The sequence below is a fragment of the Typopeltis vanoorti genome, chromosome 9 (genome assembly GCF_054136105.1).
Source record: "Typopeltis vanoorti isolate ZY-2024b chromosome 9, IOZ_Tvanoo_1.0, whole genome shotgun sequence".
NCBI lineage: Eukaryota > Metazoa > Arthropoda > Arachnida > Uropygi > Thelyphonidae > Typopeltis > Typopeltis vanoorti.
Window position 1 is genome coordinate 124228374 of NC_143557.1, and position 17654 is coordinate 124246027.

General features: G+C 33.8%; 1 protein-coding gene across 1 annotated transcript in view; it reads right to left on the reverse strand.

Moving 5' to 3' along the window:
- Positions 1-17654, reverse strand: part of LOC150103500 (solute carrier family 12 member 4-like) — a 336194-nt gene that overhangs the window by 172600 nt on the left and 145940 nt on the right. Inside the window, exons 11-12 of the mRNA XM_090397527.1 lie at positions 12327-12388; positions 3455-3573 (exon numbers count right to left, since the gene is read on the reverse strand). Coding sequence (XP_090253653.1) covers positions 3455-3573; positions 12327-12388 — 181 coding nt within the window. The remainder of the gene's footprint in view (positions 1-3454; positions 3574-12326; positions 12389-17654) is intronic.

Consider the following 17654-nt stretch of genomic DNA (forward strand, 5'->3'; position numbering starts at 1 on the left):
AAAACACATCTCCTTGCAGATATATCTAATGTTATGCATTAAGGGAAGGACCACAACCCAGACTAGTTTAGACCTTTATTGAGGTCTCTTCAGTGGGAGCCAGACCCAAGTAGAGATACCAGGCAGAAGCATTAGCAGGTCATCTCTACCTATAGGAGTTGCCAATTGGTGTGCCACCCTTTAATAAATTACTCTGGATTTAGAGAAAGATGTTGAAAGTTTATTTTTCACTTGATTAGAGTATAATAAATTTAGTTTAATCCTTTAGAGATGTGTTTTGCATTATGAGAGATACTAAGATAGGAGTGTTGGTAGCTTGCTCCACCTTTGCAAGGAGTGCCCTGGTGTTGTACCACCTTACCCCAGTCCTGAAGATACTTTCAGGTGCAAACTTTGTTTGCTCACACTTGGATAAAGGATTAAACTAAATTTATTAGAAACATGGAAGAATCCCCACACCCTCTTCTCAAATGAGATTATCTCGCTTTTAGTTGAAAGCCTCTATAAATGTTCATCCCTTAATATGAAAGAAATTCAGCCCAGTCTTCCTAAAGCAATAATCTTGTTGCCAATGAGTACATCACCATACAGGTTGTTTTCAAACAAAAAATCTGTATCTGACAAAACTGCTACTGAAAATCTACATTATGTTTTGTTACATGATTTGTAGGAGTTCATGCTACATCATTTGTAGAACTGAATACTGAAAGGTGGAATTCAAAAGAAAAACGAAAAATTTCTGGAAAAATTCTCAGGATGTTGATCTCACATTTTTCCATAGATGCTGTTGAAGTTTTACAGAGAAATCTTGTCAATCTTAAAAAATAAAGAGCACCATTCTCTTTACACAGATATGAACATGTCAGACTTTTGGGTGTGGCAATATTGAGCTCTTTGACAATAAAGCCTGATGTAATTTTGCATCTACAGCACAATGTATGGAGAAAAACATCCCCTGATACAATGCAAGCAAAATGGGTTGAACCACTATAACAATGCTTATGTAACAACAATATCTGCTCCCTAACAATAGTTATTTTTCTCCCATACTTCCCCAGGAAAACATATCATACTTGATATGTTGCTATGATTCAGGATATTGAGAAGATCATAAAATAAGCATTCAAGACATGCTTCTAATAGTAGTGGAATAGTTGCTTTAGTGAAAGGGAATTATGGAAAAGCTGCAAAATGAGCATAAAGATGATAAAAATTACTCCAAATTTTTTTTTTTTTATCATACTTCATCAAGTCATTTAATTTGGTTCTTCAGTTTATTTTGGTATTTTTATAGTTAAAGAGTGGCAAATGATGATCCATAATAAGATAATCCACCTTTCTCTAATTTCCAGATGATATTTAGATAATGAATATTTGGTAATCAGAGCACCAAAATACAGTATCAACCTTAAGAGCATGGGGAGAATGTCAGAGAACATGCCTATTGTCTGAAATAATACTTCAAAATATATTTCTCATTTCAATTCAGTATCGATGATCACCAATATGGATTCTGCCATTCTTGTTCAGAGAAGATTTTCTAGCTAACTTCACATACCTTTGGATGCAAGCCAGAGGTATTTGTAGAACTTTTGGATGCAAAAGTTCTGAGAAACTCAAGTGGTTACTTTTAATATTTCCAAGGCATTTGATCAAATCTGGTATGGTGGTGTTCTTACCAAGCATCCACTATGACCACAATGAGAGGAGGCCGATGGTCATGGTGGTAGCTTGGTAAGAAGGCCATCATACAGATTTGATCAAATGCCTTGAAAATATTAAAAGTGACTGCTTGAGTTTCTCTGAACTTTTGCATCCAAAAGTTCTACAAATACCTTTGGCTTGCATCCAAAGGTAGGTGAAGTTAGCTGGAAAATCTTTTGTGAACAAGAATGTAAAAATTTGAATTTGAAAATGTAAAAGAGAGGAGTATACAGGCATCGGTGATTTTTTTTCCTTACATCAAGAAGAGAAAAATCCCTGATGCCAGTACTCCCCTCTTCTACATTTTCAAAACTGTTCTAGTGCTCTAGTAATTCACCCTTTAAAAGACTTTTTAACCAGTACCTTAAACACTAATCTCCTTGTGATTCTCGAGTGGAATGAGGACAACCCTGTTTCAAATCCAATTAGAAACCGGGTTGTCCTGTCTCATTTCCGAGAAGAAAAACCATGCCCCTCTTCCCCTCCCCCATTTTGAATATTTCCAGCATGATTGGCCGAGTGGTTAGCATACTTGCTTTCCAACTAACAGGCAGGTTTGAATCTTGCCATGAGCATGGATGTTTGTGATTATCTTTAAATGGCAGACGAATTTCACTGCTCAGTGTGAGACCATTGCTCTGCTTGTCGCAGGCTTGAAAAAGTTTCATATTTGGTCTCTAGAGAGGGATTTCCAGACTATGTAAAATAATAAATAAAAATACATATAAAATTGATAAAAATAGAAAAAAATCCTTAGCCACCCATGGTACAAAATGTACTATAGGTTTACATATAACCTTTAATAAGTAGGGACAACAAATTCCTCTGCCAATCAAAATCAGTTTTCTCTTCTTGGGTTAACTCTTAGATCTAATATATCTATCCTATCATAATCAATCAGGTGCATGGCCTCTTCTGCCTCCTGCTTGGCAATCTTTTTTGCTCCAAACAGTACTTCTCTCTCCAGCTCAACTACTAACACTTTAAAAAATCAAAATCTGCTCAACCTTCCCTCAGAATGCTTGATTGTATATAGAAGTGAATTATTTGCTTAACTGATGACCCCCTCCCTCACTGACTCTCTCCAGTTGCTTTTCCCATATATGCTCTGTTGCTGAATTGTCTCTTCTATAAGTATTTCTATGGAGCTGCTGCCATCCCTCTGGTTTCTTCTACTGTATATGAAACCACAAGGAGAGAAAATCACTAATGACAGTACTCCCCTCTTTTACATTTTCAAAACACTGATGTTTGGAACAGTCTCAACCATACTGTTTTCCCCAATAATTACGACCTTCAGGTTTCAAAAAAACACAAACGCATTTCATCCTTCTAGCCACAAAGCTACATGTGGCATTATTGTGTCATAGGTCTTGGGACATCTCATGTGCTTGGCTAATATATATATTAGGTTATATTTTGCTGATTTAAAGTGTTAATTCAGCAAGGAAGATTTCACCAAGAAAAGAAGAAATTAAAGAAAACAGAATTAATCATTTATGTTTTCATGAAACTGTTAGTTACTTACAAATAAAATCAGACTTTGAGGCCTGAAGTGGCTTGAAAAAGTTCCATGTTTGGTCTCTAAGGCAGAGTTTCTATATTATGTAAAATAAAATAAAATAAACAAAAAAATAGAAAAAAAAAATCCCTAGCCCGTCCACGATACAAAATGCACTATAGGTTTACAGATAACCTTCGTGGATAGGAGCAACATAAAAAAAAAAAATTAATATGCCTGAAAATGTACCTGTTAGAGACTGTAATCCTGCCCCCACTGTTGACAAAAAAGATCCTATAATGACAACAAGCGGATGTGGCCAGGCTAAATGTGCTACTGCAAGTGCCCCTCCTATGCTTTCACCAAATCTAAAAAAAAAATAATTATAAGTGAATGAATTTCTTCTGAAAGTTTCTTTGTATTAATCCCAAAAGGATTCTTAATTAGTAAGAATTTTACTGAAAATGCAGAGATTTAAATTAACACTGAATGATACAGCTAATTTTCAATGGTAAAATTCATTCACTGAAAAAAAAAAAAAAGCAATTTATATATAAAAATTAAAATTAATTAAAATAACAGTATAATATTATTTCCCAGAAAAATCAGTAATAAAAATGGTCATCAAGTGTGACCTTTTTTATATCCACAAATAAAAGAAAAGATGGAACAAATTTTCTGCTTCTCATGAAAGTGAACTACAACACACCAATGAGAATATCAAAATTAACACCAACAGTAAACAATAAATTCAAAGCCAGTTATACGAGCTTGGCCTGACTTAATCTTCACTCAGAAAGAACATTAACTATGAAAAAATGATAAGTAAATGCCAAAATGGTGATGATGGTTGGAATACTGATCACAAAAAATGAAAGTTGGTGTAGAAATCAAGTGATGCTGTTACCCACCATAGTAAACAGTATGGAAAGCACTGCACAGAAAATGTGCATGACCCATGAGGTCAACAATAGACCCTAGAGATCCTTTTAAATTCACTTCACAATTCACTAAACAACAAAAGTAAAATTGTTGTGCATGCATTAGCTGTCTATGGTTAACGATAGAAGGTGATTATTAGCAGAGTTGAAATCTCTGATGTTAAAAGATTTAATAAGTGATTTCGATATGTCACTTAATATATCTTTTGTTTTTATTCAGTGATCCACGTGAATGGATGACCATAACCTATTCCTTCAGAAGTCTAGAATAAAAATTCTTTTCTATATAAAGCATGGTTGAAAAGCTCCAATCAGCTGCAGTTGGTATTATAAGTATGGTTGAGTTGACCCTATATGGTGAATTCACAAAAAAAAGTCCCAAACTGGTCTCCAAAACTACTATGAAAGCCTTAAGTCATTGAATCCTATTCTTCCACAATTTTCCAGGACACCTAAAATACACAAGCCTGGCATCCCCTATCAATTGTAGATAACAAACTCCCCAACTTACACCTTATCTAAACATATAATCTATTAGGACAGCACATAGTCATCTGAAAGATATCAAAAATTCATCCCATTTTGTTCAGAAACTATCAAGTTTACCACTGACATCCTTGCAAGTCTTAACATAGTATCCCTATTTACTAATGTTCCTGTATATATATATATATATATATATATATATATATATATATGATGTATTATAACTCCTTCAAGATCTCTTTCCGCCAGATGTCACTAACTTATTTGAACACTGGTCCATTTATTTTTATGGAATAACGTGTTTTGTAAACAAAACATTTGGACTTATGAAAAAGTTGCAAAGTTTGAGAATAAAGATTCATCCACTGTCACGCATGCATGTAACCAGATTTATTTATTTATTGTATGGCTTGTATGCATAGTTAAAAGACAATAAAATAAAATACACATGAATATAGATAAGATACACATATATGATAACATAAATAAAAAAAAGTAAAACATCTACATTCAGGCAAATACAAATATGAAATTTATGACAAGCATCAGACAAAAAATTAATCATATTTTAACATTTAGGTTTTTAATTCAGTTGATCACCTCTGGGGATAGGTCAAAGATATCCTTAAAGTCACCTGGATTATGCCGTCAGCTCACATTCCTGTGCTATATGGCGAATGGTTTGGGTCTTGGTTCCACAGGGACAGTGGGGATTTGGTATCTTGCCCCACTTTGAAAGTAAGTCTCCACATACACCATGGCCTGTATGAATCCTGTTAGCTGTCATCCATATATACCTGGGCAGGTCAAATCCAGATGGTTTTTGGAAGATGTTTATATAATTACAAACTTCAGGTGATACTGCTTGGGACCCCAGTACATCCCACCTACTCACCATACTGTCATTCTAAGAAGATTACAGGCGGTTTTTATGGCAGGTCTTCTGGATTTTAGTCTATTAGATAAAGCATCTGGAATAAATTCATATATTGGGAGGTTTCGGTTATTTAAAACTTTTATATTCATGAAGCAAGGCTTCCTGTCGCTGCAGTTCCGGAGGAGCAATATGGCTCAAAGTGGAGAATCATTGTAAGGGTGTACTCCTAATGCAATCCATTATTAAATGCAGAGTGGAGTTAAGTCGAGCATCTAGTTTATTGATATGGTAACTACTGAGCCAGACAGGAGCACCATACTCTGCTGCACTGTAAACTAGACACATGGCAGTGCACTGCAGAGTTGTGGCACTTGAGCCCCATATAGTATCACAAAGCTTCTGAATTATGTTATTTCTGGCGCGAACTTTAGCAGCAATATTAATCATATGCCGTTTATATGACAGAGTTCTATCCAGAGATATTCCCAGATATTTAGGTGTTGGATTAAACGAAATTAATGTTCATTTATTATGTCAGCATATATCTCTAGTTTTTGATTTACAAACCTATTATTGGGGTGAAAGCAAGAACATTTGGTTTGGCCAGATTTTGGTGTTAATCTCCATTTTTTATAGAACTGCCATAAAGCTGATAGTTCTTTTTATAGACTTGTCACTGATCGTCAAAGCTAGATCATCTGCATAAGCAAACTTCCTGCTGGCTGTTTCAGGAATATGTGATGTAAAGGCTAAAAATCAGTGGTGCGAACACTGAGCCCTGAGGTAATCCATTCTTAAACGCTCTGTTTACTGATGCTTTCTCCGGTGACTACCCTGAAATATCGATCACACAGTAAGTTGTTTAGGAGATGACCCAATATTTTACATGGGATGACCTTAAAAAATTTATATAGGAGTCCCTCCCTCCAAACAGTATAGTAAGCCGCTGTTAAGACATTGACATTTTGAGATACCTAATACCCTCAACATTTAACTGGCAGATACGGATATTATGTCCAATATTCCTTATCAGTTTGTTCGAAGAAGAACCATTGTGAAGGTTTTGAATTTCCATGTGTAAATATGGTCAGGAGATTGCACAATGGTCTGGCCGCCAGTTGCTCTAGCTCTTTATCATGACTCAGGGTGCACCATGAGGAGGTGAGCTAGAATTGCACTCCATGTAAGCAGAAAAAAACTTTAATCATGGTAGGTATACACACACACACACACACACACACACACACACACACACACACAACAATCCCTCGATTAATGTACCTCCAATTAGTGCATCATTTTTTTTCTACATCTAAATTCAAATTAGATTAGTGTGCTTTTAAAATTCGATTAGTGTGCCTACATACATCTTAAAAATTTTCTATCTATACATTTTTTATGGCTAACTATTTTAAAAAAATCATTCACCAGGACGAAAAAATTTAGTTACTGATTTAAAACATTTTACCGAGTTATTTTTTAATGGCACACAGTACTATACTATTTCCATGTACACTATGTTCCAAATTTACTGCCAAAATTTATGTCATATGCTAATTACATAGCACTTTGATGATCATATGCAATTGTTTTCCTTAATTTTTTAGTTTAAAGTATTTTCCCAACCTTTAATCATCAGTAAAAGAATTGGTGAGCAAAAAAGTGGAATTGTGAAAAAGATTCGACAAGTAATCTCACTGGAAGAAAAACTTGAAATGATAAAGAAAAACAAACAAGGCAAGTCTAGAGCAAAGATAGGACAAGAACACAAAAATGGGTGAATCAATTATACAAGCAACTTTAAGCAAAGCTACTGAATACAAACAGAAAGGTAAGGCGGCTTCAAGTTCACCATGCATGCAGACCACTCGAAATTATGATTGAATTAGAGAGATTTCTTTCTGCATGGTTTGAAGATTGTAACCAAAAATGGATCCTGCTGTGCTCAGTGGGATCTGATTTTATCTGAATATCAATGGTGGAAAAGAAGAATTCCACGCTAGTGATGGGTGGTTTGAGCATTTCATAAAGACAAATAGCCTAAATAATGTTCTAATCACAGGTGAACAGGCCACCTCCTTATCTGCAAGTGCAGATAAGGAGGTGGCCACAAATTAGCCAGAGATTTTGAAGAAAATTGTGGAAGAAGGGGGGGGGGCGCTATTGTGACCAACAAATATTTAATGTCGATGAAACCGACCTTTTTTGGAAGCAAATTCCTTCCAAGATTTTTCTGGCCAAATCAGAGAAATCTCAGCTTGGTTATAAAGTTGCAAAGTCGAATGAAATTACTGCTGGCAATATGTGAGCTGTTTGGAAGCACATTCTTCCACATTGTGCAAATGATTTTAGAGGCTTTTCAAATGAATCTAAGTTAATTAAATCTCATTATGAGAAATTGAGTGATTATGACATGCTAAATTTAGATTCACAGCAGGAAGATCCTAAAGAATATGAAGAAAATTTAATCACTGACAAGTCCAAAGAGATTTCACAGAAACAATTTGAAAATATTTTTCATACAATTGAAGTTTTTAAGCAGCAATGCTTAGAGGCTGATCCTGATGAAGACTGAGCAGTAAAATTTGCAGAAGTAGTAGAAGAGGCAATAGGGCCATACAATCAGTTGTGTGAAAAAAAGAAACAGAATGCCCACCAAACTATGTTAGATCAATTGTTTGTTAAGAAGTAGAATAATAAATTTATATTCTGAATATGTTTTATTGTCTCTCATCTTCATGGTTTTCCTTTAACTAGTCCCTGAGACATACCCTAATTCTTTTATAACAAAAAATTAAGGGTCAAAAGAGAAATTTGAGGAATGAATTACACTTAGTGTATTTTCAATTAATGTGCCTGTTTTAAAGAATGCATTAATCAAGGGATTACTGTGTATGTATGTATGTGTGTGTGTATATATATATATATATATATATATATATATATATATAATATATATGACAGAATGATCATTGACTCGGTTAACATACATAGTTTTATGAAAAATATTGAATGACTAGAACCGAGATTTAATTAAAAAGGTTTTAAAACCTTTTTAATTAAATCTCGGTTCTAGTCATTCAATATTTTTCATAAAACTATATATATATATATATATATATATCAGGGGTGAATATTCCAGGTGTACTAGGTGCTCAGCCACAAAATATCAGTATCACCGATATTATATATTTTCATTTATTCCTGCTAAAGACTTCCCCCAATTGTTTGTAGACTTTGCGCAATTCCTAAAATTAAACACAATATACTAATGCAGCATTGTCCTCTTCACGAGGGTAATAAAGCATTAGTGCTTCATGAGGAGGGTGCTTTTTGGGGTGTAAACATTGCGTGAAATTTGAAAGCACACATTTGAATATCATTTTGAAAGGTGTGCTTTCAAAATCATTTTGAAAGCACACCTTTCAAAATTTTCAAAAAATTGAGCCCTTTGAAAGGATGTAAAGAGGGTGCAGCAAGTCAAATTCTTAGCGTTCTAATATTTTTTAAACCGCTGAGAAGGCGAGGCTCGGTGAGCTAACATTTTGAGCTCACCCAGCACCTAGCGGCTGTGATTGGTTATTGTGTCAACCAATCCAATTGAACATTGTCACTTGTCATGAGTTGAGCGCTTTCTGTATCCAATGGCTGTATTACAAACAGCTATTACACATTTTCTGGAACTGAAAATTTGAAAGTGGATGTTAGAAGAAAAAAACTAATTGTTTTTCTTTTGCTTGTGAAGTATAACATCTGTTGAGGTTGCAAAGTTTTTTTAACGGTATAGAGACATTTTTATTCTAGTCTTCAGAAACAAAAGACAGTAAAAAAATATCTATTCCTGAATAAAAATGAATATTCTGCATATTATAAGACGTTGATCTACAGCAAAATACCAACATATGTGAGATTGATAAGACAGAAGGACTGCTGATACTATATTAAAAAAAAAAAGAAAAGAATGTAGGATTTCCGAAAGTGTGGATAATTCCGATAATGATCAGATGTTATGTATACTGAGTCTCAGTATACAAAATAAAATTCTTGAAAAATGGAATGAAATATACACAAACCAGAGAAATACACATAACATATGCAACAAATTTTCTGAGATCACTTGCTGCACCATCAAACCATATTTATTCCTGCAATACTCTCTCTCTCTATAAGTTTTTTTTTTAATTATGTCATCATAAATTCACTTATTCACATTTAGACTTTATAGGATCGTGCTGTTCGCTCTACCCAGCAACTTATAGGACATACACGTCATAAATGCTAATTATTAATAATTCATTTACCATTAAAGAAAGTGTTTCTACTCACACTTATTCTTTCCTATTCTTACATGTCTTATAAATGATGGTTCACATATATTTTCATCTTTGAGTATTTCAAATATACCAACCAAATATAGTCTCTTCATTGTTTTGCTAAAAAATCCTAAAACAAACAGATTGTTCTCCCACTCTATGCAGAAGTATTCAAAGTTATCCTGCAATTAATTGCATTAGACCAATTAAGGTGAGCGCTGATGCGCTATGCACTCTCAAAACTTTCATACATCGATAAAAATGCAATTACACAGTCATGGGCACCCGGGGGGGGGAGATGGAACACTTCCCCCAAGGATCGAGCTAAAAATTCCATAAATTATAATCGTAAAAGCGATTGAGATATGTAATCTTATACCTCCATCCTGGGATGCTTTGTCTGTCTTAGAATTTTATAATGAGTTGGCCTGTTTCGGCCCACGGTGGGGTAGCTATAGAACACATGCTTCTGTTTTTGGTTCATCTTTTTCTGTGAAAAAAAAATGGTCATTATTGTTGTGAACAGAGACCAGTTCATTTTCCCTCTGTGTCTAGTGAGTCACTGAGTGAAGTGTGAATTGTAAATTTATAATGAAACAAATTTAAATAGAAAAATACATTTTTAAAAGGTAAGTGTATGTAATTTAATATTACTTTACTTGATAGTTTTATGATTTTTTTGCTTTTAAACTGAAATAATTTAATTTACGATTTTGGGATTAAATTAATTAGCTGATTTTTAATAAAATATACCAGTGAATTTTTTTATATATGAAATTGTGCTAAAAACTCTAGAATTCTGAATACTTTTTTTTTACCAGAATTAATGATCATTAAAATCCATGTAAAATGAAAAGAATATATTTATAGTTAGTTTACATCGACAAATAATTACATTAAAATGCTAAAAGATGTTTATTAATGTAATTATTTAATAAAATCAATAATTATAAAAATTTATTGATGTAATTATTTGTCTCCAAGCTTTTCCCCCACCAGAATAATATTTTCTGGGGATGCACATCCATACAATGGTCAAATTGACGTGAAATTTGTCGCGCAGGATGCATAACCCACATGACAGCACACCCAACTGAAATGTGCACGCGACACCACTGATATATATATATATTTGAAGTAGTTAAAAGTGGTTGAGGAATAACTGATCAAAATCAGTGATGATGTGACCTGAAACAATTACACTCTAAATTTAGATGAATATGATTAAATAATGCCAACTGTTGAACAGCCTACACAGGAAAGGTCTTCCTGCTCCAGGTCATTCCTTTGCAGACATCTCTTCCCACCCTCATTTCAGTCTGACTGGGGTGAAATTCTCATTGGGCACATAACCTTTTTAAAAAACAACTAGACTCCAAATTCAGGTGAAAATGGTTAAACAGTGTGAATTTTAGAGGTATTTATAGAGAAGGTACCCTCTTCAATCCTCCATAACTAGTTGAAATTTTTGAAGCACTTATGTTAGCAAGCTATATCCATATTCAGCCATAATCATTCAGTCATAATCATTCAGCCAATGCTGGCCAAATGATTGTGACCTGTAAGAGTAGTCTCTAAAAGAAACTTTTTCTCTTCATATTTTTCTAAGTGGATTAAAATATTTTTATTTTATTTTTTTGGAGGTATGCAATGTACGAAATAACTGTACTTCAAAATTTTGATATTGATGGGCGGCAACCTGTATGTGAATCCCCCCAAACAACACCTTCATTTTGGTTCAGGGAAATTTCAGCAATAGCAGTAGAAGAACATCACTGGTTTTCTTCTCTGAAAAGAAAACAAAAAAACAGTAATTTTGGGACATTTTTCCCCTATTTTTAAAGAACTGTACTCCATTCATTAACTGGAATCAACACTTCAAATTTATCTAGCTGGGACTAGCTGAATACCTCTCACAAAAGTGATAGGCTGATTTTATATTCAGTTCAGAACTTGAGTTTGAAGTTAAATGTTTTGGTCTTATAAGAGTAGTCAGTGACTCATTATTGCCACAATTCTTGAAAATAATCAACCCAGTGAAAAGACTTTGCTTTAACCGTCTCAAATCCAGAATATAATGAAAAATATAGTTATACATCATTTTGTTACTCCTACATGAGAAATGAAACTTCTATCACTGTTAGCATCCAGTTAAAGGGAGAAAAAAAATCAATCAAGGAAACAAGCTTTCAGGAGTACATTTTCTAATTATTAGGTGAAAGCTCACTCAATACCAATGGGCTGGTTACATACTTCATATAACATACATCACTTGAAAACTTTAGTTTACTCATGTTATGGTCCATATTAATCATGAATCCATATTTTTATATGGATAAAAACAAAAACTTTATCTACTAGAATATATTAATCCAGCAGAAAAACTTGCTAGTAATATTTATTAATCAAGAGGGAGAAATAAAATTTCTTGTTTAATCACAAAAATTTTGCCAAATTATATTACAAAACCACAAATAGATCATATGAACACAGATGTCACTTACTTATCTCTAAGAAAGAGATTTTGAAATGTTCCACCAAAAAGGAGCACACCAGAAAGATCAGTCTGAATTAAGGTAAAATATTATTTATTCCAATCTTTAGAGGTACCTGTGGCATAGTATATTTAATAATAAAACACGTAAAAACCACAGTAATAACTTTTAATTAATAAAGGTACAAATATTTCATACTGAAATTAACAGTACATCTTCAGTGTCATACAAACAGTTAAAAGAATGGAATACAAAGTAAAGAACAGTAGTTGGATCACCAATTAACATTGTTGCTGTGTGCTAGGAGATTAATTACTAAATATTATTAAATAATCCTTTAAAGATAAATAATTTTTATTGATGGTTGCGTAAAATAAAAGTCTCCCAAATTTTTGAGAGTGAGACAGTAATTTCGATTTAGATTCGGCCGATGTAAAATAGCTTCGCAACTTTCTTTAAAGAGGCGTTCATATTTGAACCTGCATTAATCTCTTAGTACGCGGCAACAATGTTAATTGGTGATCCACCGACTGTTCTTTACTTTATATTCCATTCTTTTAACTGTTTGTATGACACTGAAGATGTACTGTTAATTTCAGTATGAAATATTTGTACCTTTATTAATTAAAAGTTATTACTGTGGTTTTTACGTGTTTTATTATTAAATAAAATTACTTATCCCAATGCATACACATAATTTAAACTGAATGCAAATGAAAGATCTTATGAATGTATTTAAGTACAGAGAAAGTGAATATAAAATGATCCATGAATGTGTAATTATTAAAATAAACAAATATAGTAAAATCACATCAGTATATAAAATGTTATATGCAGCACAACCTGCTACAGTACCATTTTTTTCTTAAATTTTAAATGTGATTCTGATCCTCAAAAAATGTTGCAAACCTAGAGTACATATTTTTACATTATTTTTGTATTTTTTAAAATCAGTCCTGGTCCAGAAACTCTACTCTAGCGACCAAGCATGATACTTTTTTCATGCCACAGGTCTCCAAATAAGGACAGTGGCTTTCATACCAGGCAATGAAATTTATTTACCACCTAAAGACAATCACTTACATCTATTTCCATATGGGATTTGAATCCACAGTTAGAGAGTGGGTATGCTACTACTCAGCCAACTACACTGGGTAAAGGAGAATCAAGAAATGCTTCAGAAGAGGTAGCACACAAGAACAGGACTCTAGAAGATATGTAATTTGTGTATGCAAATTGCTTACAAGAAAATCAGGAGAACTTTAAAACCATTATTATCCAAGCAACAGAAGAGGTATGCAGAAATTCAAAGGGAGGACCAAAAGAAGAAACAGATACCATGCAGAAAGAAGAGGTGAAATAAAAATAAATTTTAGTGGAAAAAATACTTAATGAAATAAACGGTCTACAATGATTCTTTAATCTTCTTACAAAGAACAAAAATGAAACAATCTTAACAACCAAACAAAATTATCATGGAAAGAGTGAATAATTTATGAAGAGTAGTAATACTCAAATTCATTGAGAGAAAAGATAAGAAATCTAACCTTTTGAAAGGAGAAGCCACAAAAAAACTAAGCAGGAAGATATGAAGAGATTATTATTTTCTTGACCTCCATGGAATCACAAGAATCATTGTGGGAGGTAAACACAAAGTATATAATACTGCTCCTTATTAAACTCATCCACTGTCTGCACATTCACCATCCTCGCAGGCAATGCATTCCATGCTTCTACCATTCTCCATGCAAAAAACTTACTTCTTATCCTTTTACTCACCTCTCCCTTCTGTAAATTTCAGGGACTTTTTCAAGATTACTAGAGCATTCAGGCATAAAGAAAATTCACACTGGAGAACAATGAAGAAGTGCCATGGAGATGTAATCAAGGAAGATGAAATGGATATGGCTATTTATATAATGAAAAATGACAAATAACATGACACGACAGCCCTTGAAATGTTGAAGTACATGTTACTAAGAGAAGGCTTGCTTGGAAAAAAAAGAAGATCCCAAGGTACCAAGGATCAAATTTTCACTTTCAAGCAGATGAGTGAGAAAATAACAGAACATAGGGAAAGAAGTTCAACTTATGCTTTTTTTAGATGAAAATGCCTCTGATAGGGTACCGTGGAAATGAAATGAGGGAGAAAAGTTTAGTCCAAGGAATTCAAAGCCTCTACCAAAATGGTAAAATGCAAGAAGTACCAATACTGATGGACAAAATTATGAAGATATGCAGAGTAAAAACCAAACCATTTCAGACAGGGAAAATGACTGATGAAACCTGTAAAATTCTCAAAATTAACTTTTGCCAATGATTTGGTATATTAGCAAAATCAGAGGGAGATCTGCAATATAATTTAAATATTTGAAATGAAGAAATGCTAAAAAAGAGTATAAGAATTAGCCAAAGCAAGACAAAAACTATGATTATGGATTGAAAGAATAAAATGTATAATTAAGTTTCAGGATAAAATTCTAGAAGATGTGGTCAGTTTAAAATATTTAAAATTAATGTTCACTCAAAAGGAAAATTCACAGAACTTAGCAGAATCATCAGTAGCAAATGATGAGTATTCCCATGGTACGAAAATATTATTAAAAAAAAATCATTACATTTGTATAAAAAAGTTTACTTTATTAAAAAAATAAAAAACTATTCTATTTATACATCAGTTCAATTCTTCATTTCGAGATTAAATGCTACATAAATCTGGAAAAAGGCATGGTTCACTGTCTTAAACAATTTTTAACTTGACCTCATATTCTCAGTTTGAAAAAGGTACACAAAATATCTTCAATATCGTTTCTCATTATAGAGAAGAATAACTGTCAATTTAAAGAAAGTTAACAGAAAACACAAGGAATAATTAACTGCACTTAATTTCTCGGCTGCAAGTAACCTATTGAGCAGAACTAAGCTACTTGTGCTGTTAAGAGCCTGCATGCTTTTAATTCCCATACAAATTTTAGTCAGTATAAATGCATGTGTGATGTATAATCTCTGATTGCCTTTAGCTGTTAAAACTGCATGCAAATACAACAGTGCAGTTTGTTTTGGAAATACAGCTGAAGCCATTGAAGTCTATGAGGACAGTATATTATTATGTCTGTAAATTGTGATGTTTTTTGACCAGCTTGACTGTTTTGTGGGATGAAAAACCTGAACCAATCAGTTTATTGACCTATGGTTGTGAGTTATGGCCATTAATTGAAAAACAGTCCAGCCAAATACAAACCATTGAAATGAGATTTCTTAGGAAGATAGAAAGGAAAATCAGAAGAGACAAGATAACAAATGAAACAATAAAGTTTAAGAATTAAATAAACTAAATACAATTATCCAGTAAACACAATTCAAATAGATTGGACATATTCACAGAATGGAAAATGAGAATATCCAAAGAAAGCAAGGCAAGCCAGACTGCAGGAGAAATGACCCAGAGAAAGGACAGACTAAGTAGATGGAAGAGAAATATTCAAAACCCATTTAGAGTAGTAAGATGTATACTGTATCCTTCCATTCCTGTTATTGTTCACGCAGTTAGCCTAGTCGCTTTGCGCTTCGTAACCATATGCCTGGAGAAGGAGTGTCCAAGGTTCGATTCCCATTGCTGACGTGAGGGGCTTAAGGATCTTCCTCAGCCATAGCCAAGTTAGTCGGTCTTGGGCATGGACAGCAGGGTTTTTTCCACCAGTTTATCTGGGGTTTTTCATCCCGCAAGCAGGCAAACTGGCCCTGTGAACACACACACACACACACACACACAGATCTACAGTCATAATTACTTAACCCCCACATGAGGGGGGCTCCACTTGCCCCAGTAGGGACAGGGTAGAAAAAAAGGGAGGAAACTCCATATGAATAAATAAATAAAATTTCCGTTATGATATCATCTGCATTTAACAATATTTCACTTATTCCAATGATTTTGGGACAAAAATCTCAATCAGTGAAACCATTTCATCGCTTTTATTTCTGATACATCTAGCATTTGTAAACTAAAGTACTAAACAAACACAGTAATTCATTTTAGGTCTATAACCAGTCGTATCCAAGCAACTTGTTGGTTGTGATTTCTCCACCACACCAATCACCTTTATCACCACTTACTACATATCTGCTCAGTCTCAACTTCCCATTCCACAATGCAATATACTCCATCTTGATACACACATTAACTGTCACTTTCAACATCTGTTCTCCCTATGCCATGTCTCCCTGTCCACCCAGGCTCCTCCCTGTTTCCCTGTTCCTCTTGCATTCCTGTTCTCTCTTCATCTCTCACACTACTGACGTTTTCACTGTCAGTAGTGTGAGAACTTCTGTCTCTTCAATGTCACTCTCCTGATTTTTCATTTCATCTCTTGCAGAGATCACACACTGTGCTTCCATTCAGCAACACTTTCTTCAGTTCACTTATTCCAAAGCCATTTCGATGCAACCCATCAACACCTGTATAATTTCATTCCTCCCTCAAACATATGCCATATATCTACAAACTGTACTCCCTTCTCACACAGCTCCGCTAGCATACCATTCATGACTTTTGCTCTCCGTTGCAACTCATCAGTGTCATATCTTGGCACACATTGACAATTTTTCCCACTACACTGTTATCTTTCATTCTTCTCAATGACCTCCTGATATTTGCCCTCACATGCTCATCCACTTGGATAATTTATCCTCACAATCACCACTAACTCTCTTGCTCATTTCTTCCTCAAGTCCAATGCCTGAATTCTCTCACTCATTCTCCCTCCTGGATAGTTATAGTGCATATCTACTATATGATCCTGTGCTAAGGGAAAAGCTGTTCAAAATGCTGATACCACATGCCATATATGGGATGTTATCCACAGCAATAAACATAAGTTTAAAGTCTGAGAATTGAAGAATGTACTGGAAGATGGCCTGATAAAATCAAGAATAGGATAAAGGTGTGTGTTATTTGTATAGTTATCTCCTAAACAGATTATTATGAAGGAAAGTGGCATTAAAATCAGATATCAACCTGCTCTGAAAATAGGAAGTATTAAACTCTTTATTTTTAACTTTATGCAAACAGCATAATTCAAAAATCTGGTAACTGTATTTAGTATTAAAGTTGAATAACTGTTCTAATAAATATGGCATGAAAATCAGCAACAACTAGACAGTAAGACAAGATATGAAAACAGGCTTAAACACAAAACACACATTAACTGGATTTTCAATGGTGAGTCTACCAAACAAGTGCCAGCCTGTTAATTGCATGGATGGTATATACAATCTCCAACCAACAGCTGTGGGTTCAAATTATGACAGAAGCATGAATTTTTTTTGTAAATGTTA